This window comes from Macrotis lagotis, chromosome 4 (genome assembly GCF_037893015.1).
Source record: "Macrotis lagotis isolate mMagLag1 chromosome 4, bilby.v1.9.chrom.fasta, whole genome shotgun sequence".
Lineage (NCBI taxonomy): Eukaryota > Metazoa > Chordata > Mammalia > Peramelemorphia > Peramelidae > Macrotis > Macrotis lagotis.
Window position 1 is genome coordinate 200,765,161 of NC_133661.1, and position 15,853 is coordinate 200,781,013.

Here is a 15,853-nt window from a genome sequence, read left to right on the forward strand (position 1 = left end):
AATTTAAAAATCCATGTATAGCCAAGCTTCTTTTCTTTCAGACCAAGCATTCAATTGAGGAACAATCAATGGTTTTTACAACATACTTTCCATCTGAATTTGATACCAATTACCAAGGTACCAATTACCTCAGTTCACTGCTTGAATTAGATTGTGGAGCCTTGGCAGAAGAAGCAAAACTGCCCATAGAGGCGACCTGAGGTTCATATTGCTAAAAGAATATTCATTAAATAGAAGGTCATGGGCAATGGAGGAGCTAGCTCTGTTGCTTCATACATTTTTCTTCCTTTCTCTCTGAAAGTACCCATGAGAACGATGATAAAGAGGTATTAAGATGGGAAAAGCTTTTTATGGACAGTATATACTAAATCAAAACAAGTTAAACATGGAGAGAAGCTTATGGCTCAATTAGGAGAACTGTCAAAATGGATAAAAACAAAACTTTTTAGTTGTTAATACCACCCAAATACTAAAGTCATCTTAAATTGTGATTTAGAACCTGGGATTTTTAAATTCATAAGACAGCTGAAAAAATGAAACAGAAAGATACTTAAGCTGAAAAAAAAATATTCCCCATTCCAAACCTATCACAAAAATAAATTAGACAATAGGGGAAAAAATAAGCAAATACCCCAACACAATCCTTTTTCTTTGGGGCTCTGCCCTTTAGTCTATTAAACATTTGGTGAAAATAAAGGATTGGAATTAGAATCAGAAGACTGGATTCTAATTATAGATTTATCACTTACTAGACATGATCTTGGGCAAATGATTTGCCCTTAAGAATAATAATCCTGGGGAGGCTAGGTGGTATAGTGGATAAAGCACCAGCCCTGGAGTCAGGAGTACCTGGGTTCAAATCTGGTCTCAGACACTTAATAATTACCTAGCTGTTTGGCCTTGGGCAAGCCACTTAACCCCATTTGCCTTGCAAAAGCCTAAAAAAATAAAAAATGAAAAAAAAGTAACAATCCATGTCCTGCCTAATTCACAGGGCTGTATTGAGGATCAAATAAGATAACTTATGTAGGTGGGTTTTAAAAACTCTGAGGCACTATACAAATGTCAGGTAGTGGTATTATTTAATATCACTGCATAACATACTGAGGAGAATCTGAGAGGGGCTGACATCTGAGGAGGTAGACTTTGCCTCCCATATGCCTTTACAAAATTTACAGAGGTGTCTGGAACATGAACAGGGACCCCCAAGTCTAATAGATGTATCTACTAAACAGAAATCTCTTGCCACACAGGACCAAAACGAGCAATATGAGAATTCTGAGTTTGTTTACCCATGAAGGAAGGAAAAAAAAGTTCACATAATTTGTCCATTCAAGCCTAGGGCATCAATTTCTCCAAACATTTTCCATGCTTGGTCCTTCATCAGATTACTAACAGAGATCTAACCTGCAGCTCCAGGGCTTGGAAAAGCTGCAAAACAGCAGAGAGAAAAGCAATATTTGGGTCCAGCATGCACTGAACCAGTCACTTCATCCAAGGCAATCATGTGTGCTAGATCCCAAGCAGGTCTTCAGGGGCTTGCAGCTGTTTGCTTTGCAGAGTAGAAATTTGGGCTGCTTCTCTTTTTTTTTTTTTTAACCTTCAACTCTCCTTTCATTACTTGCTGCTGAGAACTCCCTGGGGACGTATGACAGCTGCATGGTGTGTGTGTGTGTGTGTGTGTGTGTGTGTGTGTGTGTGGTTTATTGTTCCAAGGCTGCTGGCTCCTCCCCAGGCTTCTCAGACTTCGACTCTGGCGGAATCAGGTACTGTATCTCCTCCGTGCTGATGGCCACTTTGTCTGGCTGCAGCCACCTCTTGAAATGTTCCAAAGTACTACAAAAGAGCAGGGCTAGAAGGTGAACTTAACAGATATCACTGATGAATTCACTTAAGGATTACCATGCTTATTTACTCTCCTTCCATATCCCCCACCAATCTTTTGCTTTGAACATTTGATCAGAACAGATCTGTGAGCAGTGGTGTTTGCCTTTTCATTTCTGGAAGAGCACATTCTCTCCCCTTACACCCTGACACACATACCACTGAAAGTGAGTGGCTCTTTTGTGTTTTCCTCTACAGGAAGTTCCCAAGATAAAACTCCCTTTTACATATGAAGAGATGCCATGTAAGGATCTCTTCCCTTCCCACTCTTGTCCACAATGATGATGTGCTCTTATTCATAACACTCATTTTAATACATTCTGTCTTGTAATATTAGTTTGCTTTTGATCATTATCTATAGTCTCCTCCTTAGTTGCATGCTTCAAAAGTAAGAACTGCATGATATATATTTTTAATATCACTATGATACCTGGGGTAGGTACTGAGTAAATATTATTGAAGAGGAAATTTTAAAAGTAGAACATAACTAAATTAAGTGCCTTAAAAATTATATATATATATACATATATATACATGTACATATACATATATATATATATACACATGTATATACATATACACACATATACATAAATTATGATGCCAAGCTTAGCTATGGAGAAGAGTTGAGAAAATGTACCTTTCTAGCCTTCTTGGAAGAGATCAGAAAATTTGGAAATAAAATAATGCATATGTTGTCAGATTTTTTTATGTGCTGGTTAGTTTTGCTGAACTCTTTTTCATTCTTGGTACAAAAGATGGTTCATTTAATGGAAGGAAAGGAAACACTCAGAACTGAATGTGATTAAACAATAAAATAGATCATAACAATAAGTTTAAAAAAATATACATAGGGGGCTGGTTCTTCTCTGCCACACCCTAAGTAATTTACCCTTACATAACCAAGGGAGGGTCTAAAACATTTGCTTCAGCAAAAAAAAAAAACAAAAAACAGTATACACATTTCAAAAAAAGGACCTTCCTGTTAAAATGTTAATTTCTGAGGATATTTTTAATATCTAAAAATGTAGATTATAGTTTTTAAAAAAGAACAAACTGATTTAATATTAATGACATCAGATATTGGACTATCCTTTGATTTAAGGAAAATGAGAAAGCCGTCTTCAGTAATCAAACTGCTTCTATGCCGAGAAATCTGAAACAATATTGTGGTACATAAATGTTGAGAAATATTATTGCCTGGTGGTTCATTACCTCTCATCAGACTCAAGACCCTCCATAAAGAACTCAGATTCTAACTTCTCCTGAAGAAATCGATCCCAGCATTCTTTCTTGGCTTGAGCAAGGGTACGAAGCATATCCTTGGAAGTCACTTCCTGGCTTAAACCCTTAATTCTTTTTAGTTTCTTCTCTAAGGGGAAAAGGAAAGATACTGATGAATGAGACTTTGGCTAAATCTGAAAAACCAATGTTTGTTATTCAATTTCTTTCAACACTGATCAATTTCTCCAAAATGAGCCTTCATCTGAATTAGTTATGGTAAGGGAAACCAACAATTTTTTCTTATCTTCACAATGCCTTTTTTTCCACTCTGAACTAAAAAACTTATAGGACCTTATAATCAAAGCAAAATTATACCTTCTTGTTAATCACAAAAGCCCAGCATGTTATTTTCTAAGGAATATTTGTTTCCTTAGATAATGCAAATACTTCATTTTCCAACTCAACAACAGTCTCTCCAAGGAATATATATGGCACTTCTTTTTTTGATACTATGACATAAAGTGACACACAGTGATATAAATAAAGCACTTCTTTAAGCCTCATGAGAAAAGAAATGATGACTAAGAGAAGATGATGAAAGAGCCAAAAGTTCATTAGACACCAATTTATTTTTACTGAGAACTCAATAACATGAAACTTTTAAGATTAAATTATGATTAAATTCTTGATTAAAGGTTTCAGAAAAAAAGAGACTTTTTAAATTGCTCAAGTTGCAGCCTAGACATTCAAGCCTAATAAACCAAAGTATCTTAAATTCTCTTTGAATATGATCAATATGCTATGGTGACAGATTTAACTAATTTTATTTGTATTTTTAAGTGTAATTATCAAACAGATATTCTTATTTGAGAATATGGGCAGAGATGTCATCACCATTCACTTAATTTCCTGATTTAATTTTTTCTTTACAATATATGGATTAATATGTAAAAATCTAAAAAAAAAAAAAGTAAAAATCTAGGCCAAATGACTGTTCCACACATTTCAAATGACAACCAAAAAAAAAAAAATCCAAACTTTAAGACTCACAATGGTCTTAACTTTTTAAAGTGTACATCAATAAACACAATTTTCTCAACATGGGAAAAGAGTTCAAGTAATGAAGTCATTGTATTTAAACTGAGTATTCTTTCAATTATTTGTTAAGCTTTGAAAAATCAAAATAATGCATGAAATTTATACTTGTTCGGATGGCATAGAAAGCTTTCATTTCTTCAGAATGGAAATGTTTCAAGCTGATTAAGAGAAATCCAGATAGTATAGTATAGGAGCCATCATTATATACCCCAATCAATTCTTCTCTTTCACAATCTACCATAAAAATTCTACCTCTCAGAGAAGAAATTGCAGTAATTATAGCCACCCACCTAAATAATATAAAAAAGAAATGGAATAGCATTCAGAATCACCCACCATCAACTCAAATAGTCATCGTTACCACATGTATACTAAATGACTGCTAAGCCTATGGCTCTGTAGAATCAAACTGATCTTTATTCTTTTACTTCTTTTCTATCAGTCATTAAACACAAGCTCTGGGATATTTCTAACTACCCTGCTGCAATGCTTCAGTCATAGCTATGACTCATTTATTTTGTCCTGGTAGAAGCCAACAAATTAATTTGAGATAGTCATCTTTTTGATTATTCCCCACTATATTGGTCTCTTTTCTATTACTGCCCTAAAACTTCCCCTTTTAGCTTAAAAATTATGTTCACTCCATCTGAACTACTGTTAAAATTTCCTTCTTCCAAAAGTATCCTAAAATAAAGATTACCGTTATTGCTTTCTGATCATCAAGGTTCCTTTAATTATCTCATTAAGTATTATTAAATTTTTAAAAGTTTTTCTCTCCTAAAATATTTATCCATTTTAGTTTTAGATGCCATTTAATTCTTCAGAATGAACCAGATATCACAAAAATCAAACAAACAATAATAAGATGTCACAGTAAATAGTGAACAAGATGACATTCTTTGCACCCTGAGGATCTGGGGACAAGGTTAAGAAATGTCACCATCTAAAAATAAAGCTAATAAAAGTTGAAATAAAATATAGAAAATAAAATATAGAAGCAACCAACTTGGGAGTTTCTAGACAGGCTAGCAATGAGTTCAAAGTGTTTCCTAAATATTAAAGGATATATGTTAATTTGGTGTGAAAGGAATAGAGTTGGATGTGAGAGTTAGAAATCCTATCTTGAATATTCAGTATCTAGATGATCTTGGGCAAGTCAACTTAATTTTCTCTGGCCTTCAATTTCCCCATATTTAAAAGATGTTGGAGCAGATGACCTCTCAAGTCCCTTCCAACTTTAAATACATTATTTTATGACATATTCTATATCTTGTCACTGAAGTATCTCAGAGTCTCAGGAAAAATTCAGAGGTCACCAAGTTCAACTTGGAAGGAACAACTATCTTGTAAAATAACTTATGAATGGTCATCTAGTCTTTAATTTATAAATACGCAATATTAGAAAAATCACTCCTCTCAAGGCAGTCCATTCTACTTTATTGTGAACTTTTTTACTGGCTCAAAACCTGCTTTTCAGTAACTTTTACTCCTTAGTCTTAATTCTGAACCAAGAAAAAACAAATCTAATCTTTTTCAATATTTAAAAGTATCATCTGTTCTCTAACAATGCTATACTATATGTACAATGACTAGTGTATGCAGCAAAGATGTGCAAAATGTTTCACATATATTATTAAATTTGATCATTTTAACAGCTTTTTATGGTTGGATATGCAAGCAAAATACTCAACAAGAAGATGATTTTGGCTAAGTAACTTCCTATATCAGAAAAGCAACCTAGCATGACTACTCTTCAAACAACAAGATCCTATGTGTGGCTATAGGTCCATTAACCCCCTTCCTCAGTCAAACAAGTACTGACACAGTGAATTTGGGGTATCTTTGAAAAGCAAAGCCATCTTCCAGAAAGGAAGGGCAGTCTGCTGAACAAAATTCAACATGAGCAGTGAAAGACAGAAAGAGTTAGAGAGTCCAGTTATACCAGAGGAAGGCTGGATACTTCAAAACAACACAACCCTAGGCAGCTATGTGGTACATAGTTAGAAGGACCTGAGTTCAAATCCAGCCTCAGACACTAGCTGTGGCAAGTCACTGAAGCCTAATGTCTTAAAAAATAATAATAGGGCAAGATAATAGAAAGAAGAGAATTCAACTGAAAAGAAAACCAGGTTTTATATAGTGAATAAAACTTCATTATCATACTTTATCCTACTGACAGCGCTTCTTTGTACTCACCTAGAGATGCTAAATACACTTCTGAATCCTGCAATGGAGCCCAAGGTTTTAGGTCTTGCCGAACAGTCAAGTCTATAGCTTTTCTTTCATTTTCGCCCCCAGAAGATAAATCCATGAAGGAATCAGAGAAGGCATCTTTGGGATCATCCCCCTGGTCAGGATTTGGTAAACAGGAACAGATTTCTGCCCAGAGGTCCCGGCTGGACCTTGGAACAGCAGAATCAATGTTCTCAAATGATTTCATTTGTAATCTTAACTGAAAAATATAAATACCATTTTGTGAATTAACTTTAAATTTCCATAGGTGAAGTATATCCCAATCAACTCTTCCATTTTTCTAATGAAAGAGAAATGCTATTAAGCTTTTTATAAAGCTATTTTCAAAGAAACTTAACTTAGTTGGATTTCTAAGAAACAATACGGTGAAGGAAAACAATACTGAAAAACATCAGAAGTCTGATCAAAGCACTAATTGTGAACTATTGAGAATTGTGCCTCCCTTCTATCAGTAAAGAGATGGTGGACATTATGTATAGAATGCAACAGATGTTGTCAGGCAGAGTCAATGTACTGATTTGTTTTATTTAAGCATACATTTTTTTGTTTGGAGAAAAGAATTTGGAAGATGAAGAGTAGGCAAGTAAATGAGAAGTGACAGTGATATATAAAAAGAACAGCAATAAAATGTTTACTTTTACAAAAAAAAGATTTACATACGGGTAAATGCTAGAAGCTGAAAAATGAAATCTCTGGCTTAAGGTTTCATTATTTTAAAAATTAAATAATTACTACTCTCAAACAGAAGTAAAACCTATTTACAACAAATTAAACTTAAAATTAAAAAAATATCACCCATACATATTTTTTTAATTTATTCCACATCTCACTCTGTTGCTCCTATCTTCTATAAGGAATTTTTCTTTTATGTATTTAAGATGGGCAGAGGGTAAATTCAGAAATTCCCTCCAGTGATGAAGTTCACACCCCATTCATGCCTGTCCATCCTCTAGAACTCTTGTCCAGGTCCTCTCAAAAATTTGTCATAGTAGGTCTACTTATCATTCCATTACCTATCATTCTGTTATTGCTGTCTGATCAACCCATCATCTCTATCATATACAATTCTTTGATGATAACTTTTAGTCCTGTTGTTCTTTGAAGTTCCTTGTTAATTTTATGCTTCAGCTTGTTCACACCCTTCACAAGCCTCTTCAGAGTTGTTCTCTATGTGATACTCATTTTTAGTTCAGAGACAGTAAAGCCCATACTTTCTAATATATAACATAAAGCACCACCAGATGAGAGTAATGAAAAAATGAGTCTTTGCTTTTATGGAAAGCTTGAGGTCAGCTTTCTCAAAAGCAATCCAGCCCACTGTTGTTCTTCTGTTCAACTGTAAGCCCAATTCACTGTCCAGATATATACTTAATCTTGGATAAGTTATATAGAATGTTTATCCAAATTCATGTTGAAATCTGGGCAGTAGATGTTCCTTGTCTGCTTAGATTTTTCCTGTGTGAATGGACAAGCCAAACTCCTTTGGATCTCTTCCAAGAGGCTCTCAATGTTCTAAGGATTAATGCAATCAACATGTCCATCCACAAACAGGCACTTCTGGAAGACCTCACCATGAATGAATGAAAACAAAATTTATTAAGCCTCACTATGTGCCAAATGCTGCGTTACTCAGCAATGGTGGGAACAAGGAGAGGGGGAAAGAAAAAAAGAAGACTCTGTTCTTAAGGAGGTCACACTCTAATTGGGAGAGACAGACCTATGTAAGTAAGTTTAGCTGCAGGGCAGACTGAAAGGATCAGAGGCCCTAAAGGTGGAGAGATTACAAACCTACTAATTATCCTGCCCCAACCCCTTTTCTCAATCTCCAGATGCCTTTCAGACATCTAGAACCGGATGTCCAGTAGACATCTTAAACTCAATATGTCCAAAATGGATCTCATTACTTTTCTCCTAAAATTGCTCCTTTATTCTAGGGAAGGGCAACAACATTCCTCCAGTCCCTCAGGCTCACCTGTGAGTAATTCTGGATTTCTCACTATCTTTCCACCCATATTCACTATTGCCAAAGCTTGTCCATTTCACCTTTGCAGCATCTCTTGAATGAACCCCACTTCTCTCCTAACATTGCCACCACTCTGGTGCAGGCCCTTATCACCTCAGGTCTGGTAATCTGCCTGCCTAGAGTCTCTCCCCATTCCAAACCATCCTCCATTCAGTCATTAAAATGATTTTCCTAAATTAAAGTTAAACCATGTCACATACCCCACTTCCATTCCTCAAAATTAAATCTAGGGGCTTCCTTTTTCCTTTAGGAGCAAATACAAAACATTCATGCAAAGTCCTTCATAACCTAGCCTCTCCTACCTTTCCAATCTCCTTACTCCCTAGATGTTGCATGACCAAGACACTTCTTTCTCAGCACTAGGCCTTCTCTCTGCCTATCCCCTATGCCTGAAATGCTCTTCCTTCTCCACTCTGACTATTCCCTGGCTTCTTTTAAGTTCCAACTAAAATCCTGCCTTCCTCAGAAAGCCTTCCCCAATCTGTCAACTCCAGTGCCTGTTCTCTGTTAATTATTTCTTCCCAATCCTATATTTAGCTTGCTTTGTAGACATCTGTTTATGTTTCTACCCTATTAGACTAAAAGATCCTTGAAGGCAGGAACTATCTTTTGCCTCTTTTTTGTATCCTCATGCTTAAGACAGGACCTGGCACATAGTAGGTACTTAATTATTGCTTACTGATTGACTGGATAGCAAAGCCTAGAAGTCCTTAGGATACATCAGGGTGAGTGTCTAGCAGGGCAGAGAGCCCAGGAGTAAGGAAGGGGCTCATCATCATTAGGAAAGAGAGATACTACAGCAGAGAGCAGCTTTCCAAGAAAGGAATACTACAGCAAAGAGAGCAGCTTTGCAAGAAAGGAATAAAGATAAAAGGAAAAAAGCTTTGGGAGGAACATTGGGGGTGGACCCATGTGCATCCTGGGATTCTACTTGGCAGCAACTATGGTGACAGCAAGTACCCTCGTGAGTCTTGGAGTGAGCTAAAGTAGGAGATGACATGCAAAGTTTGCCAACAAAAAAGAAGGGAGACATAGTCCAATAATTTGAGGGAACAGATAGGAAGCAGACATTTTTTAAGAATAGGGGAGATCCTACTAGTACATGCCCCAAGACAGAAAGGTCTCACATCCTCAAAAATACTTATAGCAGAAGTGCACTAGGTGGCACAGTGGATAGAGCACCAGCCCTGAAGTCAGGAGGACCTGAGTTCAAATCCAGCATCAGATGTGTAATAACTGCCTAGCTGTGTGACCCTGAGCAAGTCACTTAACCTCATTGCCTTTTTTTTAGATTTTTTTCAAAGGCAAATGGGGTTAAATGGCTTGCCCACAGCCACACAGCTAGGTAATTATTAAGTGTCTGAGACTGGATTTGAACCCAGGTACTCCTGACTCCAGGGCTGGTGCTTTATCCACTATGCCACCTAGCCGCCCCATCCTCATTGCCTTTTAAATAAAATTTTTAAAAAACTGTACACAAAGTAGATACTCATCATTTAAAGAACAGTTTAAATGCACATGAATACAATGGGATATCACTACACTACAAGAAAAGCCTAGCAAGAATACATGAAAAGACTTACCAAAGGTGAAGTATGCAGAAATAAGAATGAAAAAAATATGTATTAAGTGCTTACTAGATGCTAAGTGCTGTGGAAGCATATGTACATATATATATATATATATATATATATATATATATATATATATATATAAAATGACTACAATAATATAAATGGAAAGAACAAAAAAAATTGACCTGGGTAATTATAATAACCAAGTCTGGCCCTGAAGAAGAGCTATGAGAATTCATTTCTCTGCTAACAGAGGTGAGAAACTATGAATGAAGTCACTGAATATACTTTTGTCCTCAGTTGATGTTAGTTTAGCAGAACTGCCTATTTTTCCTTTCTTATTTATTTTTTTTTTAATTTTGGCAATGGGGTTAAGTGGCTTGCACAAGGTCATACAGCTAGGTAATGATTAAGTTTGAGTTAGAATTTGAACTCAGGTCCTCCTGACTCCAGGGCTGGCACTCTATCCATTGCGCCATCTAGCTGCCCCCTTTCTTATCTATTCTTTCTTAGAGATTGTTCTTTACATGGAGAGTGGAAGATTACTTTAGGAAATGAAGGTAATATATAAAGAAGAGACATCAACATTTGTTTTTTTTTAAGGATAGAGGAGATCTGGATGTGTTTTGTAGGCAGAAAGGAAGTCAGTGAATAGGACTCACTGAAAATGAGAAAGGGATTATCAATAGGACAATATCCTGGAATATATGAAAGGGATAAAAAAGGTACAAGTAGCAACAATGACCCTGGTTAAGAAAAGGACCATTTATTTCACAGATAATGAAGTTAAGGAGAAAAGGATAAAGTGTGTGTTGGGGGGGGGGGGATATAGCCAAAAAGGATACAAAAAACAAATGAAATCTATACATTTTTAAAGATGTAAAAATAGTTTTGAGTGTGGAATCAGGAAGTTGAGAAAGTTCAATGTGTTGACATTCTTAGTAAAACAAGAGGCAAGGCCATCTGCTAAGGCCATCACAAGTGGTATAGGGGCAGCCCTGGAGGCTTGAGGAGAGAAAACAAGATTTTAACATCTACTAAGGAGAGAAGTATAAAAAAATCAATCAAATCCAAATGAGATAATATAAATTTGTAGAGGACCCAATTCTGTTGTGTAACTTCCTCTATTAGCACAGGGACAGGAAGAGAAAAGTTCCTTCATTTTACAGATGAAGAAATAAATGAAAGGTTAAATGACTTGTTTAAAATAACAAAGGTACTTGGAATGTAGAGTTCCACTACCTAAGGATCAGTTCTAGAGCTGGAAGGGAGTTACAAGGGAGTTATAGATAAGTAAACCGTCCCACATAGGTTAACTGATCTAGCAAGCGCACATAAGGCTGGTGATTAGTAAATTGAGGATTGGAATTCAAGTCTTTTAACTATCCATTGCAGTGCTCTTTGACAAAGGAAATTTAAGAGAAAGGCTCTTGGCATTTAGAAAAGTTTCATCTTTTGCCTTTATGCCTTTGTACAGGTTGCTTCCCAAACCTGGAATATTTCCTCTTCCCTTCCATCTCTTAGAATTTTTTTCACCTTAAAGGCTGTGCTCAAATGCCACCTTCTACAAGAACTCTTTCTGAATTACTTCATGTTTTAGTGTTCCAATCACCAACAACATTCCTTTGTAGATTCTGTTTACTTCTCTGTATGTGCTATTTCTTCTCAGAATAGTTGCAGGCACACTGAGTCTCAGAAGGTATGGAGGCTGCGCCTTACATTCCCTGGCCCTGGCCCACCCACAACAGGCAGTAAGTGCCTGATGAGTGAATGCTTTCCCCTGTACCTCACCTCCACACCCCTAAGCATGAATCCACACTGAGAGAACGTGTTATTCCCACTACTCAATAAACTAGTAGTTCCTTGACACCTCCAAGAGCAAATATAATAGTTTGACCTTCAAGGCCTTTCATAATCGGCCCTTCCCCCACACACACCCCTTTCCATTTTTTTTATTAGGTTTTTGCAAGGCAAATGGGGTTAAGTGGCTTGCCCAAGGCCACACAGCTAGGTAAGCGTCTGAGGCCGCACTTGAACTCAGGTCCTCCTGGCTCCAGGGCCGGTGCTCTATCCACTGCGCCGCCTAGCCGCCCCCTTTCCATTCTTCTTACTCCTTAATACACCTCCCTCCTCCTCTTCCATAAGCCTGGCTTGCCCTCTTGCCTGTCGGCATCAAGGCCCTCCACCTCCCAGGCTCGGGCTCCTCTCCGTGGAGGCCCGCCTGCCTCCTTTCAGGGGTCTTCCTAAACCCCACCTGCTTCTTGAGGCCTTGCCCAGCCCCTCTCGGGCCATGGAGCCTTCCCTCAGCCGCTTATCTCTCCTGACAGCGCCCAGCTGCGTCAGTGCCTCCCCGCGCTGGGCCGCGGGCTCCGGGGCAACCGGGCCTCCCCGGCCTCTCTGCGCCTTCACCACGGCGGGGCCTGAACCGACGTATCTTAGACTGACTGAGACTGTGGCCTTTCCGCCCCAGGACTTGGGGGTGTCCCCGGGGGCCCAGCTGGCCTCCAGAGACCGGAAGCGTCATCCCCGAGATTCTGGCTCCAGGAACACGCGGACAAGCCGCGAGGGTGGGGAGGGGGCTAGGCCTGGGGCCCTCAGGCTGCCGGACCCGAGCCGGGAGCGGAGCCGAGAGTCCGGAGGCCGGCCACAGCCGCGGCTCCGCCCCCAGGCCCGGATGGAGCCGCGCCCCGGAGGACCAGGGCGGCCCGGGGCCGGGGCCCGGGCTCCCGGCCCCTCCCTCACCTACCCCAACGGCCCGCTCCGGTAGCCGCACAGTACTGGTCTCCACCTTCGCCTCCGCAGCCAAAATGACCCGACAGGCGGAGTCTCCCGCTGATGGGCACTGCGCTGCCTCCAATTGCCTCCAGGGCTGGTGACGTCGTGCTTGCGGATTGGCTGCAGGGAGAGGCCAAGGCGGGGCGGGGCTGAGATCGAAGGAGAGTCCGAGGTGGAGGGGGCGGGGATAACCGTTGCTCGGAGACGGAACGCACGTGTCCCGCCGCGGGTCCCTCCGGAAAGTGAGGCGTGAGGTTTGGGGCGGCGCAGTGGGATCCGGCGCGCATCCCCATAGCCGCGGGGCGTCCTTCTGTGGACCTGTGGACCTGCGCTAGGAAGGCGGGGTGCCCTGGATGAGCTCTGCTAACATTTCTTGTTATGGACACACGGACACACGCACACTATGCTTCTCTGCCTCTCTGCCTCGGTCTGTCTGTCTGTCTGTCTCTCTCTCTCTCCCCCTCCCCCTAGGACAGTTCTCGAAATTACTGGGGACTTAATAAATACTTGTTTGATCACTTGTACAAAAATATTTATAGCAGCCCTGTTTGTGGTGGCAAAGAATTGGAAATCCAGCGAATGTCCTTCAGTTGGGGAATGGCTTAGCAAACTGTGGTATATGTATGTCATGGAACGCTATTGTTTGTTCTATTAGAAACCAGAAGGGACGGGATTTCAGGGCAGCCTGGAGGGATTTGCATGAACTTTTGCTGAGTGAGATGAGCAGAACCAGAAGAACATCGTACACCCGCTCATTCCATCAGTGCAACAATCAGGGACAATTTTGGGCTGTCTGCAATGGAGAATACCATATGTATCCAGAGAAAGAACTTTGGTGTTTGAACAAAGAACAAAGACTTTTACCTTTAACTTAGGAAAAAAACAAGCTGATATCTTATTGTCTGATCTTACTATCTCTTATACTTTTTATTTTTTCCTCAAGGATATGATTTCTCTCTCATTACATTCAATTTGGATCAATGTATACCATGGAAACAATGTAAAGACTGACAGATTAGAGCTGTGAACTCATCCAAACCTTCTGGAGAGCTATTCAGAACTATGCCCAAAGGGCAACAAAAATGTGCATACCCTTGGACCCAGCAATGCCACTACTGGGTCTATATCCTTTAGAGATGATGAAAAAAGGTAAAAATATTACTTGTACAAAAATATTTATAGCAGCCCTGTTTGTGGTGGCAAAGAATTGGAAATCAAGTAAATGTCCTTCAATTGGGGAATGGCTTAGAAAACTGTGGTATATGTATGTCATGGAACACTATTGTTCTATTAGAAACAGGGGGGATGGGAATTCAAGGAAGTATGGAAGGATTTGCATGAACTGATTCTGAGTGAGATGAGCAGAACCAGAAAAACACTGCACACCCTAATAGCAACATAGGAGTGATGTTCAACCTTGAAGGACTCACTCATTCCATCAGTGCAACAATCGGGAGCAATTTTGGGCTGTCTGCAAAGGAGAGTGCCATCTGTATCCAGATAAGGAGCTGTGGAGTTTGAACAAAGTTGAAGGACTATCCCATGCAATTTAGAAAAACACAGATATTGTCTGATCTCTAAGGATAAGATTTCTCTCTCATCACACGCAATTTGGATCAAGGTACAACATGGAAACAAAGTAAAGACTGACAGATTGCTTTCCGTGGGGGAGTGGGGGGAGGGATGTAAGATTGGGGAGAAAATTGTAAAACTCAAATAATATCTTTAATAAAAATTAATTTAAAAAACTGACAGATTGTCTTCTTGGGGGTGAGGGAAGTAAGATTAGGGGAAAATTTGTAAAACTCTAAATAAAATTTTTAAGTACAATAAATAAATAAATGAATGCTTGTTTGAACATGATTAATATGAATATATGTTTAACATAAACATTAACTTAGATTGTTTTGAGGGAAAGGAAGGAGGGACAAAAATGTGAAACTCAAACCTTACCAAAAAATGATAGTTGAAAACTTCCTCTTATCAGGGAGGCATAATATAATAATAACTTCCTAACAACTCATGAATGCTATTGGAGTGTGCCTGTACTTTGTTTATAAACTTTCAGTCATGATGCAGTAGTCAGATGCTAATGCTTGTCAATTCCTTCTGAAAGAAAACCATGACATCAAGAAAGTGATGCTATGACAGGGGAGTGTATTGGATTTAAGTGAGGGGATGCTATGCTAAGTCACCAGCCTGACTTTCTCCTCCAGAGCTATCTGGGGTCAGTGACCAGATATGAATCAGGATGATCAGAGATGGCCATGGATATGAAGCAATCATTTCAGTGATTTGTTCAAGGTCATACAGCTAATTAAGTGTCAAATGTCTGAGGCCAGATTAGAACTCAAGTCTTCCTGACTCCAAAGTTGGTGTTCCATCCACTAGCTGTCCTTTAAAATGGCCTCCTGGAGTAGAGCTTGAATGGACAGAGATGTTGTAGATTCCTGTAACACGTAAGATCAGTACCTCTGAGGTCACTTCCAGCTTTGAAATGTCTCTCTAACCACTCTTCACATAGTTTTTTTTTTCAGCTTTGTTGAAAAGAAGGTTGTTTTGTACACTACTTGTAGTAGACTTTCAGACTTTCTTGTCTTCCTTTAGCATCATGAAAAACCCTGGTTTTTTATACCTCCTCCCTAACAATAAATATGCTTGTTGTATTTGTTTAGTAGCTGGAGTTGTGATCCTGTATGGGAAGCAAGGATGAGGCAAGTGAGGTCAGTTAAGTCATTCATCTTAGACTGAATTTAGGTCTCCTGATCATTTGTAGTCAGCATTCCCTGAACATCCTAAGAGAGGTAACTGTTATTGTTTGTCCTTCATTCTCAGAGGGCCATGATATCAGGGATGTTATACCATGTCATTCAAGTGAATTTAAGTGAGGGAGGGCTGTGCAAAGCCACCAACCTCACTTTCTTCTCTGAAGCCAATGGAGCAATATGACTGAGCATCTCTTGGGTGTCAGATTTGGCTTGGACTTGTTGGTTGGAGGTAAGGGAGTCTCGTGAAATGAACT

At 39.1% G+C, this 15,853-nt stretch overlaps 1 protein-coding gene across 2 annotated transcripts; it reads right to left on the reverse strand.

Moving 5' to 3' along the window:
- Positions 1-1,601: 1,601 nt before the first annotated feature.
- CCDC32 (coiled-coil domain containing 32) lies at positions 1,602-12,897 on the reverse strand. 2 transcript variants are annotated; one of them, XM_074235107.1, is made up of 4 exons: positions 12,803-12,897; positions 6,403-6,658; positions 3,100-3,256; positions 1,602-1,836 (listed from the first exon to the last, which is right to left on the reverse strand). In XM_074235107.1, the coding sequence occupies exons 2-4, from the start codon at positions 6,644-6,646 to the stop codon at positions 1,704-1,706; spliced, it is 534 nt and encodes a 177-aa protein (XP_074091208.1). In that variant the 5' UTR covers positions 6,647-6,658; positions 12,803-12,897; the 3' UTR covers positions 1,602-1,703. The 2 variants fall into 2 exon arrangements, with proteins under 2 accessions (XP_074091208.1, XP_074091207.1); XM_074235106.1 differs by lacking the exon at positions 12,803-12,897 and adding an exon at positions 12,311-12,796.
- Between the last annotated feature and the right edge of the window lie 2,956 nt (positions 12,898-15,853).

Bases quoted from the DNA above. Each gene is read 5' to 3' on its own strand.
- CCDC32 (XM_074235107.1), bottom strand. From the start codon at position 6,646: ATGAAATCATTTGAGAACATTGATTCTGCTGTTCCAAGGTCCAGCCGG. The intron at 3,257-6,402 runs GTGAGTACAAAG...TTTTCCCCTTAG, and splicing joins AGTGTATTTAGCATCTCTAG to AGAAGAAACTAAAAAGAATT. The intron at 1,837-3,099 runs GTAATGAACCAC...GCTCTTTTGTAG, and splicing joins GGTCTTGAGTCTGATGAGAG to TACTTTGGAACATTTCAAGA.